This window comes from Bombina bombina, chromosome 4, assembly GCF_027579735.1.
Source record: "Bombina bombina isolate aBomBom1 chromosome 4, aBomBom1.pri, whole genome shotgun sequence".
In the NCBI taxonomy this organism is placed as follows: Eukaryota; Metazoa; Chordata; class Amphibia; order Anura; family Bombinatoridae; genus Bombina; species Bombina bombina.
Window position 1 is genome coordinate 460,341,655 of NC_069502.1, and position 22,820 is coordinate 460,364,474.

The 22,820-nt window shown below is 39.3% G+C and overlaps 1 protein-coding gene across 1 annotated transcript in view; it reads left to right on the forward strand.

Moving 5' to 3' along the window:
- ABCF3 (ATP binding cassette subfamily F member 3) overlaps positions 1-18,940 on the forward strand; it is a 28,428-nt gene extending 9,488 nt beyond the window's left edge. The window contains exons 12-21 of the mRNA XM_053710333.1: positions 7,099-7,154; positions 8,347-8,547; positions 8,780-8,856; positions 8,934-8,978; positions 9,165-9,297; positions 16,624-16,712; positions 16,890-16,981; positions 17,148-17,280; positions 17,672-17,759; positions 17,872-18,940. Coding sequence (XP_053566308.1) covers positions 7,099-7,154; positions 8,347-8,547; positions 8,780-8,856; positions 8,934-8,978; positions 9,165-9,297; positions 16,624-16,712; positions 16,890-16,981; positions 17,148-17,280; positions 17,672-17,759; positions 17,872-18,030 — 1,073 coding nt within the window. The 3' untranslated portion in view covers positions 18,031-18,940. The remainder of the gene's footprint in view (positions 1-7,098; positions 7,155-8,346; positions 8,548-8,779; positions 8,857-8,933; positions 8,979-9,164; positions 9,298-16,623; positions 16,713-16,889; positions 16,982-17,147; positions 17,281-17,671; positions 17,760-17,871) is intronic.
- The last annotated feature ends 3,880 nt before the right edge of the window (positions 18,941-22,820 follow it).

Here is a 22,820-nt window from a genome sequence, read left to right on the forward strand (position 1 = left end):
CACACATTTTATACCTCTCCCTCAGCACCAGTATATTTCTCTCATCTCTGAAACATGCACTGGTCACACCTATCCTCAAAAACCTACCTCCCCATCCAACTACCGCCCTATTTCCCTCCTCCCTCTTGCCTCAAAGCTTCTCGAAAAACTAGTATATGCACGCCTATCCCACTTCCTTACATTAAACTACCTCCTTGACCCACTGCAAACTGGTTTTCGTCCCCATCACTCCAAAGACAGCAATTGTTAAGGTTACCAACGACCTACTTACAGAAACAGGCCACTTCTCTCTGCTTATCCTCCTTGATCTGTCCGCAGCCTTTGACACTGTTGACCACCCTCTTTTGCTCCAAATCCTCCAATCCTTCGGCATCTGTGACACAGCCCTCTTGTGGCTCTCTTCCTACCTGTCATACCGTACCTTTAGTGTAGCCTTCTCTGGGGCCTCCTCTGCCCTGTCACCACTTTTTGTCGGAGTACCGCAAGGCTCTGTCCTCGGTCCCCTTCTCTTCTCAATATACACATCATCACTAGGTTCCCTAATAAAGTCCCACAGTTTCCAATATCATTTGTATGCCGACAACACCCAAATCTACGTCCTTGCTAACCCGTGTCACTAACTGTCTTTCTCTTCCTGGATGTCCTCTCACTACCTCAAGCTAAATCTCTCCGAAACTAAGCTCCTTATTTTCCCCCCTTCTTCCAAAATCTCCATCCCCAATCTCTCTATAACTGTCGACAGTGCCTACCCTGCATGCCCGATTGTCTCGGGGTCACATTTGACTCAGATCTTTCTTTCAGTCCTCACATTCAGTCCTTGGCTTAAGCCTGCCACTTCCACCTTAAAACATCCTTAAAATTAGAAACTTCCTTACACAAGACACAACTAAGATTTTAATCAACTCTCTCATCCTTTCCTGCCTCGATTACTGCAACTCTGTCCTTTCTGGTCTCCCCACCTGCCGCCTAGCTCCTTTACAATCCATAATGAATGCCTCTGCCAGGCTCATCTTCCTTACACGTTGCTCTTCATCTGCTGCACCTCTCTGCCAATCCCTTCACTGGCTTCCTCTTGCCTCTAGGATCAAACACAAAATTTTCACTCTGACATACAAAGCCCTCAACTGCACTGCTCCCCCCTATATCTCAGACCTTGTCTCCAGATACTCTCCCTCCCGTCTCCTTCGCTCTGCTCATGACCTCCTCCTCTCTTGTTATCTCATCACACTCTCTAGTTTACAGGACTTCTCCAGACTGGCTCCCATCTTGTGGAACTCTCTGCCTCGCTCCACAAGACTCTCCCCTAGTTTTGAAAGCTTCAAGCGCTCCCTAAAGACTGTTCAGGGATGCATACAACCTACGCTAACCTTTCTTTATACCAGTTCCTCTCCTTCATTGCTATCCCCTGAACTCCCTTAGCATGTAAGCCTAAGAGTCCAGCTGTTTGTAGATCACCTTCTTAAGAGCTGACTACAACAGTGCAACTATTGGCAGGGCCCTCTTCCCATTTGATCCCTATAATTGTTTTGTTGTACTCCGCCTTTGTTTATAGCGCTGCGGAATCTGTTGGCACTCTACAAATAAACGATGATAATAATAAAAATGCATTCAGATAAGAGGTAGCCTTCAAGGGTTTAGAAATTAGCATGTGAGCCTACCTAGGTTTAGCTTTCAACTAAGAATAGCAAGAGAACAAATCAAATTTGATGATAAAAGTAAATTAGAAAGTTGTTTAAAATTACATGCCCTATCTGAATCATATTTAATTGTGGACTATCCCTTTTAATGCCTGTTACATTATGACCATCGGGTAAATATAACATATGTAGGGGGATATGTTATCATGTATATTTATGGCAGGGATTGATACATTTATAACATTTTTTGGAGACCGACAAATATTGGGGAGTCATCTGTATCAGGCAAGGGTACATATATCTATTTAGTATAACCAGGGTAGCATGTAGCTAAGGCACTCTAGATTCCATTAAAATTAATATACAGTATATCTGACTCTGAAGTGGTCAGGTGTGTTCAGTTTATTTATTAGATATCATCTAATTAGTCATTTGTATTTTTTTACATTTTGTATTTTATGTTTTGATACAGCTGCATAAATACTGTTTTTTAAAACAGGTTATAAAAAAAGAAATCAATCTAAATGATTGTTAAATGAAGACTACACTATTTTACTAATACAAATTACAGCTGATTCTTCTGAATCAATAAAAATCAATGGTGCTTCTGGCTCTTTATCTGGATATATCTGTGTATACACATCCTTATTCAACTCAAATGCATATCTGGCTGCTAAATTTCAAATAATGTAATTGAACCCTGTATTAACGTAACGGATGATTTTAAAGGCAAATTCATGTATGTTAATAAAATACTTGTATAATAACCCATTACATTTTATAAGGTGTAAAATCTCAGCAACAGAGCTCTGCATTGCAAATGACATACATGCAAAAAATTAGAAAAACGTAAGATTATCTTCTTAGTCAAAATCTACAGTGTTGTGCAACTCCTGAACAGTCCAGGGATACACCTTAAAAAATCATGTTGATTTTGCTTACCTGGTTTCCTTTATATAAATGCTCTGCTCCAAGAAATTACTGTGTAGCATGTGACTTAACTCATGAAGCTAAAACTGTTGCATACTTCAATTCAAAATGTAGTTCTCCATAATTTGATTTAAAAGGAACACGTGCATCAAAATAAACTTTTATGATTTAGATAGTACATGCAGTTTTAAGACACTTTCAAATTTACTTCCATTATCACATTTTGCACAGTATTTTTATATGCTCACTTTCTTGAGACCAAGATCTTACTAAGCATGTTCACAAGCTCCCAGGGTATACGTATACTAGTCTCTAATTGGTTGATGTCTATCACATGATACAGGGGCTGGAAAATGGGAGAAAAAATAAATTTGTCAGAAAAAAGTCTACTGCTTATTTGAAATTCAGAGTAGGTGTTAAATCATTGTCTTTTTATTATCCACTTGTTAATTATGCTACATTGAGTGGTCCTTTAAAGGGACACTCGGGTAAAATAACATTTTAATGATTCAGATGCAGCATGTCATTTTAAACAAATTTCCAATTTACTTCCATTAAAAAAAAAAATGTGCACATTCTTTTATATTTACACTTTTTGACTCACCAGCTCCTACTAAGCATGTGCAAGAATTCAGACTATACGTATATGCATTTGTGATTGGCTGATTGCTATCACATGGTACAGGGGGAGCGAAAATATACATTAGTAGATTTTTTTTCTAACAAATTTCAAACTTCTTATTTGAAATTCAGAGTAAATGCTATTGTCTTGTCGTTGTGCATTTGTTGATTATGCAAATCTACTGTGTTTAGTGGTCCTTTAATGAAAATGAAACCAATTTGCAGTATACAGTTCTTATTTATTTTGAAAAAGCTGTGCTTGTTTCATGCTCCATAAAGAAGCTGGAAGTAACATTCTGTAACTTAAAGGGACAGTCAAGTCCAAAAAAAAACCTTTCATTATTTAAATAGGGAATGTAATTTTAAACAACTTTTCCAATTTACTTTATCACCAATTTTGCTTTGTTCTCTTGTTATTCTTAGTTGAAAGTTAAACCTATGAGGTTCATATGTTAATTTCTTAGACCTTGAAGACTGCCTCTAATCTGAATGCATTTTGACCACTAGAGGGCATTAGTTCATGTGTTTCATATACATAGCATTGAGCTCATGCACGTGAAGTTACCCTGGGGTGAGCACAGATTGGCTAAAATGCAAGTCTGTCAAAAGAACTGAAATAAGGGGGCAGTTTGCAGAGGCTTAGATGCAATATAATCACAGAGGTAAAAAGTGTATTTCTATAACAGTGTTAATTACTCAAAACTGGGGAATGGGTAATAAAGAATTATTTTTCTTTTTAAATAACAAACATTCTTGTGTTGACTGTCGCTTTAAATATAGTGCATAATGCTGCAAATTACCTGACCTACCTACCTACATACATACTACTAAGTGATTGCTAAGAGCTGTGCACAAACTCATTTACAGGTAGCCCCAATCAAGGGAGATAAGATACTACTCACTAGGGTGCAGGTTTTGATGATGTAAGGGGAATTGAACTACTCATCGTGCTATTGTATTTCCTCCTGTACTTGTATCTCTCTTAACCCCTTAACGACCAAGGACGTGCAGGGTACATCCTCAAAAATCCGTTAACGACCAAGGACGTACCCTGCACGTCCTCGGTCTGGAAAGCAGCAGGAAGCGATCCTGATCACTTCCAGCTGCTTTCCGGTTATTGCAGGGTGCCTCGATATCGAAGCATCCTGCAATAAAAAATTTTTAGCCCACTCTGTGGCCCTCTCTGCACCGGAGATCGGTGGCTCTTTTCGTTGGTGGGTGGGAGCCGGCATGGGAGGCGGGTGGCGGCCATCGATGGCCCTGCTGATCTGGAGGGGGGCGGGCACCGACACGTGCACGGGGGGCGGGCGCGTGCACGGGGAGGAAGCGGGTGGGAATTGCTACACTACAGAAAAAAAAGTGTACAAAAATGTAAAAATGGGGACAAAAATTAATAAAAAAAACCTCAGATGGTGGGGATTGGTCTGTGCGGGGGGGGGGGGGGAGAAGCTACACTACAGAAAAAACAGCAAAAAAATAAAAAAAAACTTTTTTTTTTGCAAACTGGGTACTGGCAGACAGCTGCCAGTACCCAAGATGGCCCCCAATAAGGCAGAGGGGGAGGGTTAGAGAGCTGTTTTGGGGGGGGGGGGGATCAGGGAGGTTGGGGGCTAAGGGGGGGATCCTACACAGTAGAATATGTAAATGTGTTTTTTTTGTTTTTGTTTTTTTTTTAAAAACCTTTTATTACTGGCAGACTTTCTGCCAGTACTTAAGATGGCGGAGACAATTGTGGGTTGGGGGAGGGAACCGTGCAAGCTCCCTACAAACTACCTAATTAACCCCTTCACTGCTAGCCATAATACACGTGTGATGTGTATTTAGCGGCCTTCTAATTACCAAAAAGCAACGCCAAAGTCATATATGTCTGCTATTTCTGAACAAAGGGGATCCCAGAGAAGCATTTAAAACTATTTGTGCCATAATTGCACAAGCTGTTTGTAAATAATTTCAGTGAGAAACCTAAAATTATGAAAAATGTAGCGTTTTTTTTTTTTAATTTGATTTCATTTGGCGGTGAAATTGTGGCATGAAATATACCAAAATGGGCCTAGATCAATACTTGGGGTTGTCTACTACACTAAATCTAAAATTAACCCTAGAAGCTCCCTAATTAACCCCTTCACTGCTAGACATAATACACGTGTGATGTGCAGCGGCATTTAGCGGCCTTCTAACTACCAAAAAGCAAAGCCAAAGCCATATATGTCTGCTATTTCTGAACAAAGGGGATCCCAGAGAAGCATTTACAACCATGTGTGCCATAATTGCATAAGTTGTTTGTAAATAATTTCAGTGAGAAACCTAAAGTTTGTGAAAAAGTGAACAATTTTTTTTATTTGATCGCATTTGGCGGTGAAATGGTGGCATGAAATATAGCGAAATGGGCCTAGATCAATACTTTGGGATGTCTTCTAAAAAAATATATACATGTCAAGGGATATTCAGGGATTCCTGACAGATATCAGTGTTCCAATGTAACTAGCGCTAATTTTGAAAAAAAAGTGGTTTGGAAATAGCAAAGTGCTACTTGTATTTATGGCCCTATAACTTGCACAAAAAGCAAAGAACATTTTGGGTATTTAGAAACTATTTAGCATGTTTTTTTTTTTTTTGGTGGTTGTAGATGTGTAACAGATTTTGGGGGTCAAAGTTAGAAAAAGTGTGTTGTTTTTTTTCCTTTTCCATTTTTTCCTCATATTTTATAAAAAAAAATTATAGTAAATTATAAGATATGATTAAAATAATGGTATCTTTTGAAAGTCCATTTAGTGTCAAGAAAAACGGTATATAATATGTGTGGGTACAGTAAATGAGTAAGAGGAAAATTACAGCTAAACACAAACACAGCAGAAATGTAAAAATAGCCTTGGTCCCAAACGGACAGAAAATTGAAAAGTGCTGTGGTCATTAAGGGGTTAAAGGACCAGTAAATATAGCAGAGTTGCATAAACAATCAGTTCATGATTAAAAGACAATGCAATAGCACAAAGTCTGAACTTCGAATAAGTTGAAGATTTATTTTTTTTTTCTGACAAATTTAGTTATGTCTATTTCCACTACTCCTGTATCATGTGACAGCCATCAACCAATCAGAAATGCATATACATTTTACTCATGCTCAGTAGGAGCTGGTTACTCAGGAAGTGTAAATCTAAAAATAATGTGCTGTTTTTGTTAATGTAAGTAAATTGGAAAGTTGTTTAAAATTGTGTGCTCTGAATTAGGAAAGTTTTTAAAGTGATGGTAAATGCAAGCTTTTATCAAACACTAGGATTTAGCCTCACTAAAACTAAACAGTTTCAGTCATCATTTACTGAAAAAATGGTGTTAAACTTACCCTATATTTACCGCAAGTATATCGCTAACTCGGCGCATCCAGTCACCCATGGCACAGCGCTCTTCTTCAATGAGGTGACGTTTCCACCTTTAAAAACCAATAGCCGTGTGTGTCATCTGACATCCTAGCACGGCTATTAGTTTAGGGGTGGAAACGTCACCTCATTGGAGAAGAGTGTTGTGCTGTGGGCGGCCGGAGGTGCTGAGTTAGCAATATACTGGCGGACATATAGGGTGAGTTTAACATCGTTATTTTAGTAAATGATGACTGAAACTGTTTATTTTAAGTGATGGTAAATCCTAGCGGTTGTTATAGGAGAAATACAATAACATGGTGTTTTTGTAGCCATGATATTGTAGTTTAATGTCCCTTTAGTCAAATTTGATTTGGTACAGAAATAAAGAAATTCACATCTTTATTATTAGACAACCGCACCAGTTTTCATTCATGTGAAAATCTGGCCTGTTTGCAGCCTTATGTGGACACCCCTGACATAAATTGTTTGCATGTTTTTGTTATGTTCTGTTATAAAGTATAAATATGGAATTTACAATGTCTGTCATCTCACAGAACCTACAAACATGTTGGATGTCAGAGCCATTCTGTGGTTAGAGAATTACCTGCAGGTTGGTCTCCTATATCTACTCTCCATCACCTCCTCTGTCATTTCCCTTCACCGTCTGCACACTCCTTAGTTGCTACTACCCTCTTCTTAGTCTTTTCTCTCTTTTCCTCCTCTAGTTCTGCCTGCTATGTATTCCTGTGTCATGTCTGCCTCCCACAGTCTTCTGTCACTATTATGACATATTTGTAAACTCTCTTCTGTTGACGTTTCTCAGTGTTGCATGTGCCTCCTATCTTGTTGCTTCTGCCTACCCCACAGTGTTCTTTTGTTGTGTATATTTTTTTTCTCTCCCCAAACACACACTCTTGGGTTACTTCTGCCACCCACAAACTGTGATTCCTCTCCTTCAGCCCACCACTCTGTGCATGCAGTCTCTCTGCATTCCCCCCATTGATCTGTTTGCCCCCAGTACATTTCTGTGTTCTGAGGTACCCCTACCATTATACACATGCACACTTGCTGCCTCACTCCCACAATCTACACTCTATCCCTGTACCTTCTGCCTCATACATGGACACCTACAGCACAGGCACAGAAACTCTCCACTGTTCCTTCTGCACTGTTGTTTTGTGCCTTATCCACACATCTGTGATGCTTTTACCTCCCCCACATAGTTGGTCATTTCAGCTCTCCTCTTTTTTTTTTTTTTTATGTGCTCTATATCGGGGTTCTTCAAACCATGGGTTGGGACCTATTAATGGGTCGTAACACCATGTTTGCTACATGTGTGTGTGTTGTGTTGTAGAAGAGTGTGTGTGTTATAGGAGAGTGTTTTTGTGTGTGTGGTGTGTTTGTGTGTTATGAGAGTGTGCATATTGTAGGAGTGTGTGGGGTGGTGTTTTTTGTGTGTTATGAGAGTGTGTGTGTGTTATTACCTATACAACACTTTCAAGTTTGACTACAATCGGGTATAAAGTATGCACACATTAGTCACTTCAAAAAAGATTGCAGCTCTCTTGTATATTACATCAGAAATGTTCAAACCAAGCATAAAAATAGGGTCGCAAAAGTATGTGGTATCATGCTTGGTTTTGGGGGGGGGGGGGGGTTGTTTGAAGAACCCTGCTCTAATATACAATGTATTGTTTGTGTGTTTGGCCTTCTGTTGCTTTCTTAATTGCATCTTTACTTAATTTCACCAGTTTTGTTTTTTTTCTCTCTATAATGATTTGACACCACTCTCCCTGAAATAGACTTGGCCGTCCACCATCCTCGTGGTATCCCACGACAGGAACTTTCTAAATGCAGTGGCCACCGATATAGTACACCTGCACAGCCAACGACTAGAAGGCTATCGAGGTAACTTTGAGAGCTTTATTAAAACCAAGGAAGAACGTCTCAAGAATCAGCAACGAGAGTATGAGGCACAGAGTCAATATCGTGAACACATACAGGTAATCTAAAAAGCACACACAGACATTATTTACAGTCAATTTATTTTGTTTCAGAAATCAAATGGGGGCACTTCTTGAATGTTTGGAGATTATTTTGTTATTGTGAGTGCTAGCAGAGAATGTATGTAGGTCTGTGGTTATAGACCTAATTTAGAAGGAAGAACCATGGACCACAAAGATTATAGGTAGAGTAATTTGGGAATAGAGTGTTAATTACATCTGTTTTATACAGGTTTTCATTGATCGGTTCAGATATAATGCAAATCGTGCATCTCAAGTGCAAAGTAAACTCAAACTGCTGGAAAAATTGTAAGTAGCTCTAAGATCTAAAATTTGCCTTTTGATGTCTGTCTTTTAAAAACTTTTAATCATGTTTCCTCTTCCAGACCAGAATTGAAGGCAGTAGACAAAGAAGCAGAAGTAATATTAAGGTAATAATTTGTGTGTGAACACAACTTTCTTCCTCTTTCTATTTAGTGTTATTGTAATTATTTTTTTCTGCTATTTCCTGGTCCCCCACATTTTTTATATTTTATTTAAAAAAAAAAAGTTTCATCTAAATTCCCCTGTTAGTTTTGCTTTACCACATCCCTAATGTTTTTCTCTGGCTACCTCAGGTTCCCTGATGGGTTTGAGAAGTTTTCTCCTCCAATACTACAGCTGGATGAGATTGATTTTTGGTATTCTCTAAATCATCCGATTTTTAAGAATCTCTCTGTATCTGCAGACCTGGATTCAAGAATATGTGTGGTAAGTGTGACTCCTGTAAGAGCTGGTTTAAAGGGTCCGTCTACACCTTAGTCATCTTAAAGTCTTACCTTAGATTAAGCTGCAAATAGCCTCCTGCACCTTTTCTATATCATGCAGCAGTAACAGTAAAAAAGTTATTTTAAAATGAATATTTTTTTCTGACCACTTTGAAATGGCTGCCAAGCTCCGCCCACTGACTTACTTTTTTTTTTACCGTTCCTGCTGCATGATATAGAAAGGGACGGGTGCAGGAGGCTATTTGTAGCTTAAAGTGATGGTAAACTCTCCCCTTTTTAAAATCAGATCTGGAATGTAAGCGCTATTTTAGATGGAGTTTAATTCATTAGCTGTAATGAAGATGCAGTATAACATGCTTTTCTCTTGTAAGGTGTATCCAGTCCACGGATCATCCATTACTTGTGGGATATTCTCATTCCCAACAGGAAGTTGCAAGAGGACACCCACAGCAGAGCTGTAATATAGCTCCTCCCCTAACTGTCATACCCAGTCATTTTCTTGCAACTCTCAACAAGCTAGGATGTTGTAGGAGAGAGTGGTTAAATATAGTTAGTTTATTTCCTTCAATCAAAAGTTTGTTATTTTTAAATAGTACCGGAGTTGTGCTATTTTATCTCAGGCAGTAAATAGAAGAAGAATCTGCCTGAGGTTTCTATGATCTTAGCAGGTTGTTTCTAAGATCCATTGCTATTCTCACATATGTCTGAGGGGATTACACAGATGAGGTAACTTCAGCGAGAGAATGGCGTGCAGTTTATTCTGCTATCAGGTATGTGCAGTTATAATTTTTTCTAGAGATGGAAAACACTAGAAAATGCTGCTGATACCGGATTAATGTAAGTTAAGCCTGAATACAGTGATTTAATAACGACTGGTATCATGCTTACTCCCAGGGGTAATACCCTTATGATATTGCAATATAAACTTTTGCTGGCATGTTTAATCGTTTTTATATATGCATTGGTGATAAAACTTTATTGGGGCCTAGTTTTTTCCACATGGCTGTCTTAAATTTTGACTAGAAACAGTTTTACTGAGGCTTTCCACTGTTATAGTATAAAAGTTACAGTTGGTGCAGTTAAAATTACAAACTGTGACTTCCAGCTTCCCTCAAGATTCCCCTGTATGCTATAGGACATCTCTAAAGGGCTCAAAGGCTTTCCAAAGTCGTTTATTGGGGAAGGTAGGGCCACAGCTTGCTGTGGCAGTTGGTTGTGACTGTTAAAAAACAAAAACAAAAAAAAACCCGTCTATTTTTTTTTTATCCGTTTTTTGAACTAAGGGGTTAATCATCCATTTGCAAGTGGATGCAATGCTCTGCTAGCCTATTACATACACTGTAAACATTTCGTTTGATTTACTGCATTTTTTCACTGTTTTTCAAATTCTGACAAAATTTGTTTCTCTTAAAGGCACAGTACCGTTTTTTTATATTTGCTTGTTAACTTGATTTAAAGTGTTTTCCAAGCTTGCTAGTCTCATTGCTAGTCTGTATAAAAATGTCTGACATAGAAGAAACTCCTTGTTCATTATGTTTAAAAGCCATGGTGGAACCCCCTCTTAGAATGTGTACCAAATGTACTGATTTAATTTTATGCAATAAAGATCATATTCTGTTTTTAAAAAAATTATCACCAGAGGAATCTGACGAGGGGAAAGTTATGCCGACTAACTCTCCCCACGTGTCAGACCCTTTGACTCCCGCCCAAGGGACTCACGCTCAAATGGCGCCAAGTACATCTAGGGCGCCCATAGCGTTTACTTTACAAGACATGTCGGCAGTCATGGATAATACACTGTCAGCGGTATTAGCCAGACTACCTGAACTTAGAGGTTAGCGAGATAGCTCTGGGGTGAGACAAAATGCAGAGCATACTGACGCTTTAAGAACCATGTCTGATACTGCCTCACAATATGCAGAAGCTGAGGAAGGAGAGCTTCAGTCAGTGGGTGATGTTAATGACTCAGGAAAGATACCTGATTCTAATATTTCTACATTTAAATTTAAGCTTGAACACCTCCGCCTGTTGCTTAGGGATGTTTTAGCTGCTCTGAATGACTGTGATACCATTGCAGTGCCAGAGAAATTTTGTAGACTGGATAAATGCTTTGCAGTGCCGGTGTGTACTGATGTTTTTCCAATACCTAAAAGGTTTACAGAAAATATTAATAAGGAATGGGATAGACCAGGTGTGCCGTTCTCTTCCCCTCCTATTTTTAGAAAAATGTTTTTCAATAGACGCCACCACACGGGACTTATGGCAGACAGTCCCTAAGGTGGAGGGAGCAGTTTCTACTCTAGCAAAGCGTACTACTATCCCTGTCGAGGACAGTTGTGCTTTTTTAGAGCCAATGGATAAAAAATTAGAAGGTTACCTTAAGAAAATATTTATTCAACAAGGTTTTATCCTACAGCCCATTGCATGCATTGCCCCTGTCACTGCTGCTGCGGCGTACTGGTTTGAGTCTCTGGAAGAGGCTTTACAGGTAGAGACTCCATTGGATGACATACTTGGCAAACTTAGAGCACTTAAGCTAGCCAATTATTTTATTTCTGATGCCATTGTTCATTTGAATAAACTAACGGCTAAGAATTCTGGTTTTGCTATACAGGCGCGCAGAGCGCTATGGCTTAAATCATGGTCAGCTGATGTGACTTAACATTCCCTTCAAGGGGCAGACCCTATTCGGGCCTGGTTTGAAGGAGATTATTGCTGATATCACGGGAGGAAAAGGTTGTGCCCTTCCTCAGGACAGGTCCAAATCTAGGGCCAAACAGTCTTATTTTCGTGCCTTTCGAAACTTCAAGGCAGGTGCAGCATCAACTTCTAATAATAAACAAGAGGGAACTTTTGCTCAACCCAAGACGGTCTGTAGACCAAACCAGACCTGGAAAAAAGATAAGCAGGTCAAAAAGCCTGCTGCTGCCTCTAAGACAGCATGAAGGAACAACCCCCTTCCGGTAACGGATCTAGTAGGGGGCAGACTTTCACTCTTCGCCCAGGCGTGGGCAAGAGATGTTCAGGATCCCTGGGCATTGGAAATTATATCCCAGGGATATCTTCTGGACTTCAAAGCTTCTCCCCCAAAAGGGAGATTTCACCTTTCACAATTATCTGCAAACCAGATAAAGAGTGAGGCATTCTTACACTGTGTACGAGACCTCCTAGTTATGGGAGTGATCCATCCAGTTCCAAAGGAGGAACAGGAACAGGGTTTTTACTCAAATCTGTTTGTGGTTCCCAAAAAAGAGGGAACCTTCAGACCGATTTTGGATCTAAAGATCTTAAACAAATTCCTCAAAGTTCCGTCGTTCAAGATGGAAACTATTCGTACCATCCTACCACTGATCCAGGAGGGTCAATATATGACTACAGTGGATCTAAAGGATGCTTATCTTCACATTCCGATACACAAAGATTATCATCGGTTTCTCAGGTTTGCCTTTCAAGACAGGCATTACCAGTTGTAGCTCTTCCCTTTGGATTAGCTACAGCCCCAAGAATCTTTACAAAGGTTCTAGGGTCACTTTTGGCGGTCCTAAGGCCGCAGGGCATAGCAGTAGTCCCTTATTTAGACGACATCCTTATACAGGCGTCAAACTTCCAAATTGCCAAGTCTCATACGGACGTAGTACTGGCATTTCTGAGGTCGCATGGGTGGAAAGTGAACGAGGAAAAGTGTTCTCTATCCCCACTCACAAGAGTTTCCTTTCTAGGGACTCTGATAGATACTGTAGAAATGAAAATTTACCTTGACGGAGTCCAGGTTATCAAAGCTTCTAAATTCCTGTCGGGTTCTTCATTCCATTCCGCGCCCTTTGGTGGCTCAGTGTATGGAAGTAATCGGCTTAATGGTAGCGGCAATGGACATAGTGCAGTTTGCACGCTTACATCTCAGACCGCTGCAACTATGCAGGCTCAGTCAGTGGAGCGGGGATTACACAGATTTGGCCCCTCAACTGAATCTGGACCAAGAGACCAGGGATCCTCTTCCCTGGTGGCTATCTCGGGTCCATCTGTCCAAAGGTATGACCTTCGCAGGCCAAATTGGACTATTGTAACAACAAATGCCAGCCTTCTAGGTTGGGGTGCAGTCTGGAACTCCCTGAAGGCTCAGGGATTGTGGACTCAGGAGGAGTCTCTCCTTCCAATAAATATTCTGGAACCAAGAGCGATATTCAAGGCTCTTCAGGTTTGGCCTCAGTTAGCAACTCTGAGGTACATCAGATTTCAGTCGGTCAACATCACGACTGTAGCTTACATCAACCATCGAGGGGGAACAAGAAGTTCCCTAGAGATGTTAGAAGTTTCAAAAATAATTCACTGGGCAGAGATTCACTCTTGCCACCTATCAGCTATCCATATCCCAGGTGTAGAGCACTGTGAGGCGGATTTTCTAAGTTGTCAGACTTTTCATCCGGGAGAGTGGGAACTCCATCCGGAGGTATTTGCACAACTGATTCTCCGTTGGGGCAAACCAGAACTGGATCTCATGGCGTCTCGCCAGAACGCCAAGCTTCCGTGTTACGGATCCAGGTCCAGGGATCCCAAGGCGACACTGATAGATACTCTAGCAGTGCCCTGGTCTTTCAACCTGGCTTATGTGTTTCCACCGTTTCCTCTGCTCCCTCGACTGATTGCCAAGATCAAGCAGGAGAGAGCATCAGTGATTCTGATAGCACCTGCGTGGCCACGCAGGACCTGGTATGCAGATCTAGTGGACATGTTATCCTTTCCTCCATGGTCTCTGCCTCTGAGACAGGACCTTCTACTTCAGGGTCCTTTCAACCATCCAAATCTAATTTCTCTGAGGCTGACTGCCTGGAGATTGAATGCTTGATTTTATCAAAGTGTGGCTTCTCCGAGTCAGTTATTGATACCTTAATACAGGCACGAAAGCCTGTCGCCAGGAAAATTTACCATAAGGTATGGCGTAGATATCTTTATTGGTGTGAATCCAAGGGTTACTCATGGAGTAAGGTCAGGATTCCTAGGATTTTATCTTTTCTCCAAGAAGGTTTGGAAAAAGGATTGTCAGCTAGTTTCTTAAAGGGACAGATTTTTGCTCTGTCTATTCTTTTGCACTAGCGTCTGGCAGATGTTCCAGACGTTCAGGCATTTTGTCAGGCTTTAGTTTGAATCAAGCCTGTGTTTAAACCTGTTGCTCCACCATGGAGCTTAAACTTGGTTCTTAAGGTTCTTCAAGGAGTTCCGTTTGAACCTCTACATTCCATAGATATCAAACTTTTATCTTGGAAAGTTTTTTTTTTTTTTTTTTTTTGGTAGCCATTTCCTCGGCTCGTAGAGTCTCTGAGCTATCTGCCTTACAATGTGATTCTCCTTATCTGATTTTTCAAACGGATAAGGTAGTCCTGCGTACCAAACCTGGGTTCTTACCTAAGGTGGTATCTAACAAGAATATCAATCAAGAGATTGTGGTTCCATCCTTGTGTTACACAATTTGGACGTGGTCTGTGCTTTAAAGTTTTACTTACAAGCTACTAAAGATTTTCGTCAAACATCTGCTTTGTTTGTTGTCTACTCTGGACAGTGGAGAGGTCAAAAGGCTTTGGCAACCTCTTTTTCTTTTTGGCTAAGAAGCTTAATCCGCTTAGCCTATGAGACTACTGGACAGCAGCCTCCTGAAAGGATTACAGCTCATTCCACTAGAGCTGTGGCTTCCACTTGGGCCTTTAAAAATGAGGCTTCTGTTGAACAGATTTGCAAGGCGGCGACTTGGTCTTCGCTTCATACTTTTTAAAAATTTTACAAATTTGATACTTTTGCTTCTTCGGAGGCTATATTTGGGAGAAAGGTTTTACAGGCAGTGGTTCCTGCCTTGTCCCTCCCTTCATCCGTGTACTTTAGCTTTGGTATTGGTATCCCACAAGTAATGGATGATCCGTGGACTGGATACACCTTACAAGAGAAAACACAATTTATGCTTACCTGATAAATTTATTTCTCTTGTGGTGTATCCAGTCCACGGCCCGCCCTGTCATTTTAAGGCAGGTAATTTTTAAATTTAAACTACAGTAACCACTACACCCTATGGTTCCTCCTTTCTCGGCTTGTTTTCGGTCGAATGACTGGCTATGACAGTTAGGGGAGGAGCTATATTACAGCTCTGCTGTGGGTGTCCTCTTGCAACTTCCTGTTGGGAATGAGAATATCCCACAAGTAATGGATGATCCGTGGACTGGATACACCACAAGAGAAATAAATTTATCAGGTAAGCATAAATTGTGTTTTTAATATACATATGAAATTCAAATACTGCATGCTCCTCCGCCCACTTCAAAAGTAACATTTTCTGTGAGCTAACAGATTGAATTGTTGTCAAATCAGCGCTCTCCCCATATGGCACTTTTGTTGTAGCTAGAGCATTGATTGGAGAGTAATTCAATCATTTAGCTGACAGTAAAATTGACTTTTGAAGTGGGTGGTGTAACGTGGGGTATTTGAATTTCATATCTATATTAATAACTAAGTTATAGCGCATCTTCATTGCACATGATGAATAAAACTATCTAAAATAGCGCTTACATTCCAGATCTGATTTTAAAAAGGGGAGAGTTTACCATCACTTTAACCTAAGGTAAGACTTTAATTTTGACTTAAAGGGACAGTGTACACCTTAGTGCCCTTAAAGGGACACTGAACCCAAATTTTTTCCTTCGTGATTCAGATAGAGCATGCAATTTTAAGCAACTTTCTAATTTATTCCTATTATCAATTTTTATTCGTTCTCTTGCTATCTTTATTTGAAAAAGAAGGCATCTAAGCTTTTTTATTAGTTCAAAACTCTGGACAGCACTTTTTTTTTAATTGGTGGATGAATTTATCCACCAATCAGCAAGAACAACCCAGGTTGTTCACCAAAAATGGGCCGGCATCTAAACTTACATTCTTGCATTTCAAATAAAGATACCAAGAGAATGAAGAACATTTGATAATAGGAGTAAATTAGAAAGTTGCTTAAAAAGTCATGCTCTATCTGAATCACAAAAGAATAAGATTGGGTTCAGTGTCCCTTTAAACTTGTATGATTCATATAGAAAATGCAGTTTTTTTTTAAAAAACTTTCCAATTTGCTTCCATTATCATAATGTGCACAATATCACACCAGCCCCTACTGAGCATGTGTAAGATTATGCAGTATTTATGTATATATACATTTTGTGATTGGCTGATAACTTTCGCATGATACAGAGGGAGTGAAGTCTAACTTTGAAATTTGTCAGAAAAAAAAAATCTAATGATCTTTTTAACAATTGGAATAATATTTGTCTTTTTTGATACACAGGTTGGTGAGAACGGAGCTGGAAAATCCACAATGTTAAAACTGCTGATGGGTGAAATATCACCTGTGGAGGGAGTTAGAAACGCGCATAGGTGAGGGAAGCTTCATGCCTGAAAACCTCATCTTTTTTTTTAAATGTTTTATTATATAATTTTAATTATATTGACTGGAAAACAATCAATCTCTTGTGTTGTAACTTTTCTGTATTAAGCTCTTTATGTCTCAACATCTCACTCACCTCAACACTTCTTCTTTGGCCTTCTCTCTAGGAACCTTAAGATTGGCTATTTCAGTCAGCATCATGTGGACCAGCTGGATCTGAACATTAGTGCTGTGGAACTTCTTGCAAAACGTTTTCCAGGTACCAATTACACTTACCCACCCCTATTGTCAAGTTTCTACAATTGTAAAAGTATAAAGTTATTTCTCAAGATTTTTTTTTTTTGTCTCTCCTCGACAATAATCAGTTTATCAATCCATTTGCTGATACTCCGTTTCATCATCATCATCCCTCTTACTCTTCACAGGTAAAACAGAAGAGGAGTATCGTCATCAGTTGGGTAGTTATGGGATTTCAGGAGAACTGGCTGTTCGAACAGTGGCTAGTTTATCTGGAGGCCAAAAAAGTCGTGTGGCTTTTGCTCAGATGACCATGCCCTGGTGAGATACTTTGCTTAATTGCTGGTTTATAAGTACATGCATACAATTTTGATGAATGAAACAGGTCTTTAGTATTTATTCAAGTATTTGTGTTTTGACATCGCAACTAACAAGCTTCTAGCATTGGTTGTGAAATCTTGTGAAAGCACCAGTTTATTGATGGGTATGCTCCTTGGTTTAAGGTGACTGAATTGAGATACTTTTTATGATCTTGTTTATATCAAAAAGCAGAAATTCATAGCTTCTGCCCTGAAATAAAGCTGATGTAGTTATGATCCCTTTGATCTATTCTTTTGAATAAGGTAATGGAGTAGTATGCTTCAGTGATAGCCAACTTTATTCAATAACTTATGTGTGAGATATGAACTCCTTGTTTTTGTCCCTGTTTCAGTCCCAACTTTTACATTCTGGATGAACCGACAAATCACTTGGACATGGAAACCATTGAAGCTTTGGGGCGAGCATTGAACAAATTCAAGGTAATCTGTTAATCTCTTGCAACTATTGGTTGACACCTTCAGTTTTAATTGACCTGAGCTGTAACTCATTGGGTGTTTGGCTGTGTTCCTGACTCTGTTTTGTTTCCTATAGGGAGGGGTAATTCTGGTATCCCACGACGAACGTTTTATTCGATTAGTGTGTAAGGAGTTGTGGGTGTGTGAAAATGGAACTGTCACACGTATTGATGGTGGGTTTGATGAATACCGAGACATCCTGCAGGAGCAGTTCCGTAGGGAAGGATTCTTATAGTGTGTTCACTGTGGGCCTGGAGTTGCCCCTACTCGCCTCTCTAGCTCTGTATGTTCCCTCTACATACTGACTGTCAGGTCTGGGGTAGTGAGACGCCTGCACCTGGAACAAAGTTAGAAACTGAAGAACTGAAATGCACTCTATCTGAGCAGAATATTGAGGAAGATGTAAAGGGACAGTTATTCAAATGATCGAGGGATGCTTATATGTGAACAGACTCTGTGAGGCTCAGCACTTGCTTAGGACTGCCATGAAAAGCAATCATGATACTCTCTGCTTAGGAAATATGCACATGGTTTTTGCTTACTAAATTGTGTACAGAGAGCTGAGGTCAAATAAACCAATGCTCTGTACTTATTTTCAAACCCCATGACACTTTAATTGTGCACAGCAAATTGGAACAAATCTTTAAGAGACAAAACAAAGCACAATGCAATCTGCTTCTGTCCCAGAGACGTTAAAATCTGGTGGATTGGAGAGTTACTTATTTTTTATCTCTAACTCATTTTTAATACCTGACCTTCAAAACAAAAGAGCTTTGTGTTCCAAATGAGTTTATCTAATTATTTATGAAAAGGTATGCAATATTACATTATGATGTATTGTTGTGAAATTGGGATCTACCTTCTTGAGGGAGTAGTGCAGTTTTATATAGGAGTATGGGCCTTGCATTATTTAATTGATGAGCTCAAGATGAGGTTCACGTTCTTTGTTATAGGTCAGTAAATTATTCAGATTAGTTGTTAATCTGCATTATACACCAAATTAATCTGGAACTCTTAAAAACCTGTGGAGCAGAATTCCATATTTGTTGGCTGTCCTCACTCAGTGCTTTACATTGTTGCTCCCTATTTAAGTTATTGTCGGAAGATGTGAAACTAACAAGATGTAAATAAAGATCGGAATCCTTCTTCTGTGTATTCCTTTTATCAACCTACAATTTTGAGAACTATTCACTACTTTCTTTTTCGTTTTCTTGCTTTATGTACCCTGTTGCTATATAATCAGAAATTACAAACCGTGTGTGTGTGAACCGTTACATAATACACATACAATTAACATAAATGGTGAGGACAAGTAAGAAATTGTGTTTAACTAAATTTAAAAAATGAATATACTAGCAACTTATTCACTAAGATTTTTTTTCCCTCTAACTGGTAAACTATAGTGATATTTTCCACCATTGTTGTTATATATATATATATCTATAAGACCATGACTTGACAAATAGTAGGCAACTTGCCCCTACTTATTATTTTATTCATAGCAACCCTGTGATGCGTGTTGGTTGACAATTGGGTGCTGATGGTCTATACATACTGCACACAAGGGAAAACAGGTCCTCTACGCAGCCTCACATTTAAAGTAACAAGTACTTACTGAGTTTAGACAATACCTCCAAGCTGAGCCTGCTGCTTCTGTGAGCATGGGTCGTTCCTTTTATATAAAGTAGCTAAAATGCCTGAGATACTACACTAATACCACCAGTAATATAACAATTAATACATTATCCAGTACTGTGGACTGTTTGGGTTAACCTAGAATCAATGATTAATATAAATGGTATGTGTGCGTGAGTCCCTTTTTGAAATGAATCCATGGTACCAAATAAGTTGAAAAGCCATCTTCACACTAAACATTTATTTTTTTCCTTTTTGACATATCTTATAAAACTATATATTGTAGTAGATTTTACTACAATTAATGTATTGTCAGCTGAAAATCTCTATAAATTTATAGTTAAATACATGAGAGTCCAGCATTAAACACCAAATAAATCATCACTGGAATGTTGTATTCAAAGCAAAGATTAGCCTGAGAATAATTTGTACATGTATTTTTAAAAATTATATTGTTTAAATATTGAAAAAATAAGGGTAGCATTCTAATGTCCTTTAAACAGTGGGTGCCACCATTTTGTAACTTAGGTTATTATTATTATAAGGTATTTGTAGAGCGCCAACAGATTCTGCAGCGCTGAAAGGTTACCCTTTCTGCTGAGGCCAATCAGGAATGGTTACAAATGGCTTACTAGTCTGTGCAGCCAATGACTGTGAGGAATATAGCTGTGTGCACTTCCATGTTTAGCATAAATTGGGAAGCCCACAGAATTTAGTATTAAATTACAGGAAAGGAGAACAAAATAAGCAATGGAAAGTATATTGCAAAGTTGTTTTACTACATGTAATTAAAGGGATAGTCTACACCTTTAGTCATCTTAAAGGGACATTATACACTCATTTTTTCTTTGCATAAATGTTTTGTAGATTATCTATTTATATAGCCCACAAAGTCTTTTTGTTTTTTTTTAAATATATAGTTTTGCTTATTTTTAAATAACATTGCTCTGATTTTCAGACTCCTAACCAAGCCATCAGCTACCTTCTCCAGCTTGCACCTGTTTGTGTAAAGGGTCTTTTCATATGCAAAAGAGGGGGGAGGGTCTTATTTCCCACTTGCAGTGGGCTTTCCAGCTACATTTTCAACAGAGCTAAACTGAGAGCTTCTAAGTAAGTTTTTAAACAGTTTTATACTGGATTTTTATATCAGTATCTGTGCATCTTATTCTTTATAGTAGTGTCTATTACATGCAGTTATATGAAAATTAGTGTATACTGTCCCTCTAAAGTCTTACCTTAGATTAAGCTGGAAATAGCATCCTGCACCCTTTCTATATCATGCAGCAGGAACAGTAAAGAGTTATTTTAAAATGAATATTGTTTCTGACCATTTTGAAATGGCTGCCAAGCTCAGCCCACTGATGACATCACAATCTGGGCTGCATCTAGGCACTCTGCTGAATAGCATTGACAGTCTGTTGAATTTAACTAGTGAGCCTTTTGTGATTGGATGCCATATGCAGCCCAGATCATGTCATCAGTGGGCTTAGCTTGGCAGCCATTTCAACTGGCCAGAAACACTATTCATTTTAAAATCACTTTTTTCTCTTGTAACGTGTATCCAGTCCACGGGTTCATCCATTACTTGTGGGATATTCTCCTTCCCAACAGGAAGTTGCAAGAGGACACCCACAGCAGAGCTGTCTATATAGCTCCTCCCCTAACTGCCACCCCCATTCATTCTCTTGCAACTCTCGACAAGATAGGAAGTATAAGAGATATGTGGTGACTTAGTGTAGTTTTTACCTTCAATCAAGAGTTTATTTTTAAACGGTACCGGTGTAGTACTGTTTTACTCCCAGGCAGAAATTAGAAGAAGAATCTGCCTGGAGGTTGATGATCTTAGCGGTTTGTAACTAAGGTCCATTGCTGTTCTCACGCATAACTGAAGAGTATGGAAAAGACTTCAGTTGGGGGAACGGTTTGCAGATTACCTGCTTTGAGGTATGTTCAGTATATTTATTTCTAGAGAGATGATAAGATCTAGAAAATGCTGACAGAGCCTTGTATAATTGAGGTAAGCCTGATGCAGTGATTTAATGACTGTGATCATGCTTACAAGAAAAGGGTAATATTCATGTTAATACTCATATTTCTTAGTGTCAAAACGTTTACATGTTATATAGAAAGAACATTTTTTCTCTGAGGGTGATAAATCGTTTTTTGGGGCCTAGTTTCCACATGGCTAGTCAGATACTCCTAGGAGTATTTTCTTAAGGCCCTCTGACATCAAGTGCATGGTGGCTATTTTCGCGCTCTAGATGCGCAGTTCTTATTCAGACTGAGACATCCAGCTTCCCCAAAGGAGTCCTCTGGCATCTGAGGACCACTATAGAGGGCTTATTTCTTCCCTAAATCATATTTGAGGGCAGGTAGGAGCCACAGCAGAGCTGTGGCAAGGTGTTTAACTGTTTATTAACGTTTTTCAAATCCGGTTTGGGGCCTAAAGGGTTAATCATCCATTTGCAAGTGGGTGCAATGCTGCTTTAGTCCCTTATACACACTGTAAAAATTTCGAAGAGTTTACTACTTTTTAACACTGTTTTGCAGTTTATGTGATAGTTTTTTTCCCTTAAAGGCACAGTACCGTTTTTGTTTAATTGCTGTTTCTTATTAAAGTGTTTTCCAAGCTTGCTGGTCTCATTACTAGTCTGTTAAACATGTCTGACATAGAGGAAACTCCTTGTTCAATATGTTTAGAAGCCATTGTGGAACCCCCTCTTAGAATGTGTACCAAATGTACTGAAATTTCTATAAATTATAAAGACCATATTATGGCATTTAAAGATTTATCACCAGAGGTTTCTCAGACTGACAAAAGGGAGGTTATGCCATCTAACTCTCCCCACGTGTCAGAACCTATAACTCCCGCTCAAGTGACGCCAAGTACATCTAGCGCGTACAATGTGTTTACCTTACAAGACATGGAGGCAGTTATGACTAATACCCTCACAGAGGTATTGTCCAAACTGCCAGGGTTACAAGGAAAGCGAGACAGCTCTGGGGCTAGAACAAATACAGAGCTTTCTGACGCTTTAGTAGCTATGTCTGATATACCCTCACAATGCTACGAAGCCGCGGCAAGGGAGTTGCTTTTTGAGGGTGAGATTTCAGATTCAGGGAAGACGTTACTTCAGTCCGATTCTGAAATGACAGCCTTTAAATTTAAGCTTGAACACCTCCGCTTATTGCTCAGGGAGGTTTTAGCGACTCTGGATGACTGTAACCCCATTGTAGTTCCAGAGAAATTGTGTAAAATGGACAAATACTTTGCAGTGCCTGTTTACACTGATGTCTTTCCAGTCCCTAAGAGGTTCTCGGAAATTATTACTAAGGAATGGGATAGACCAGGTGTTCCGTTCTCTCCCCCTCCTGCTTTTAAAAAGATGT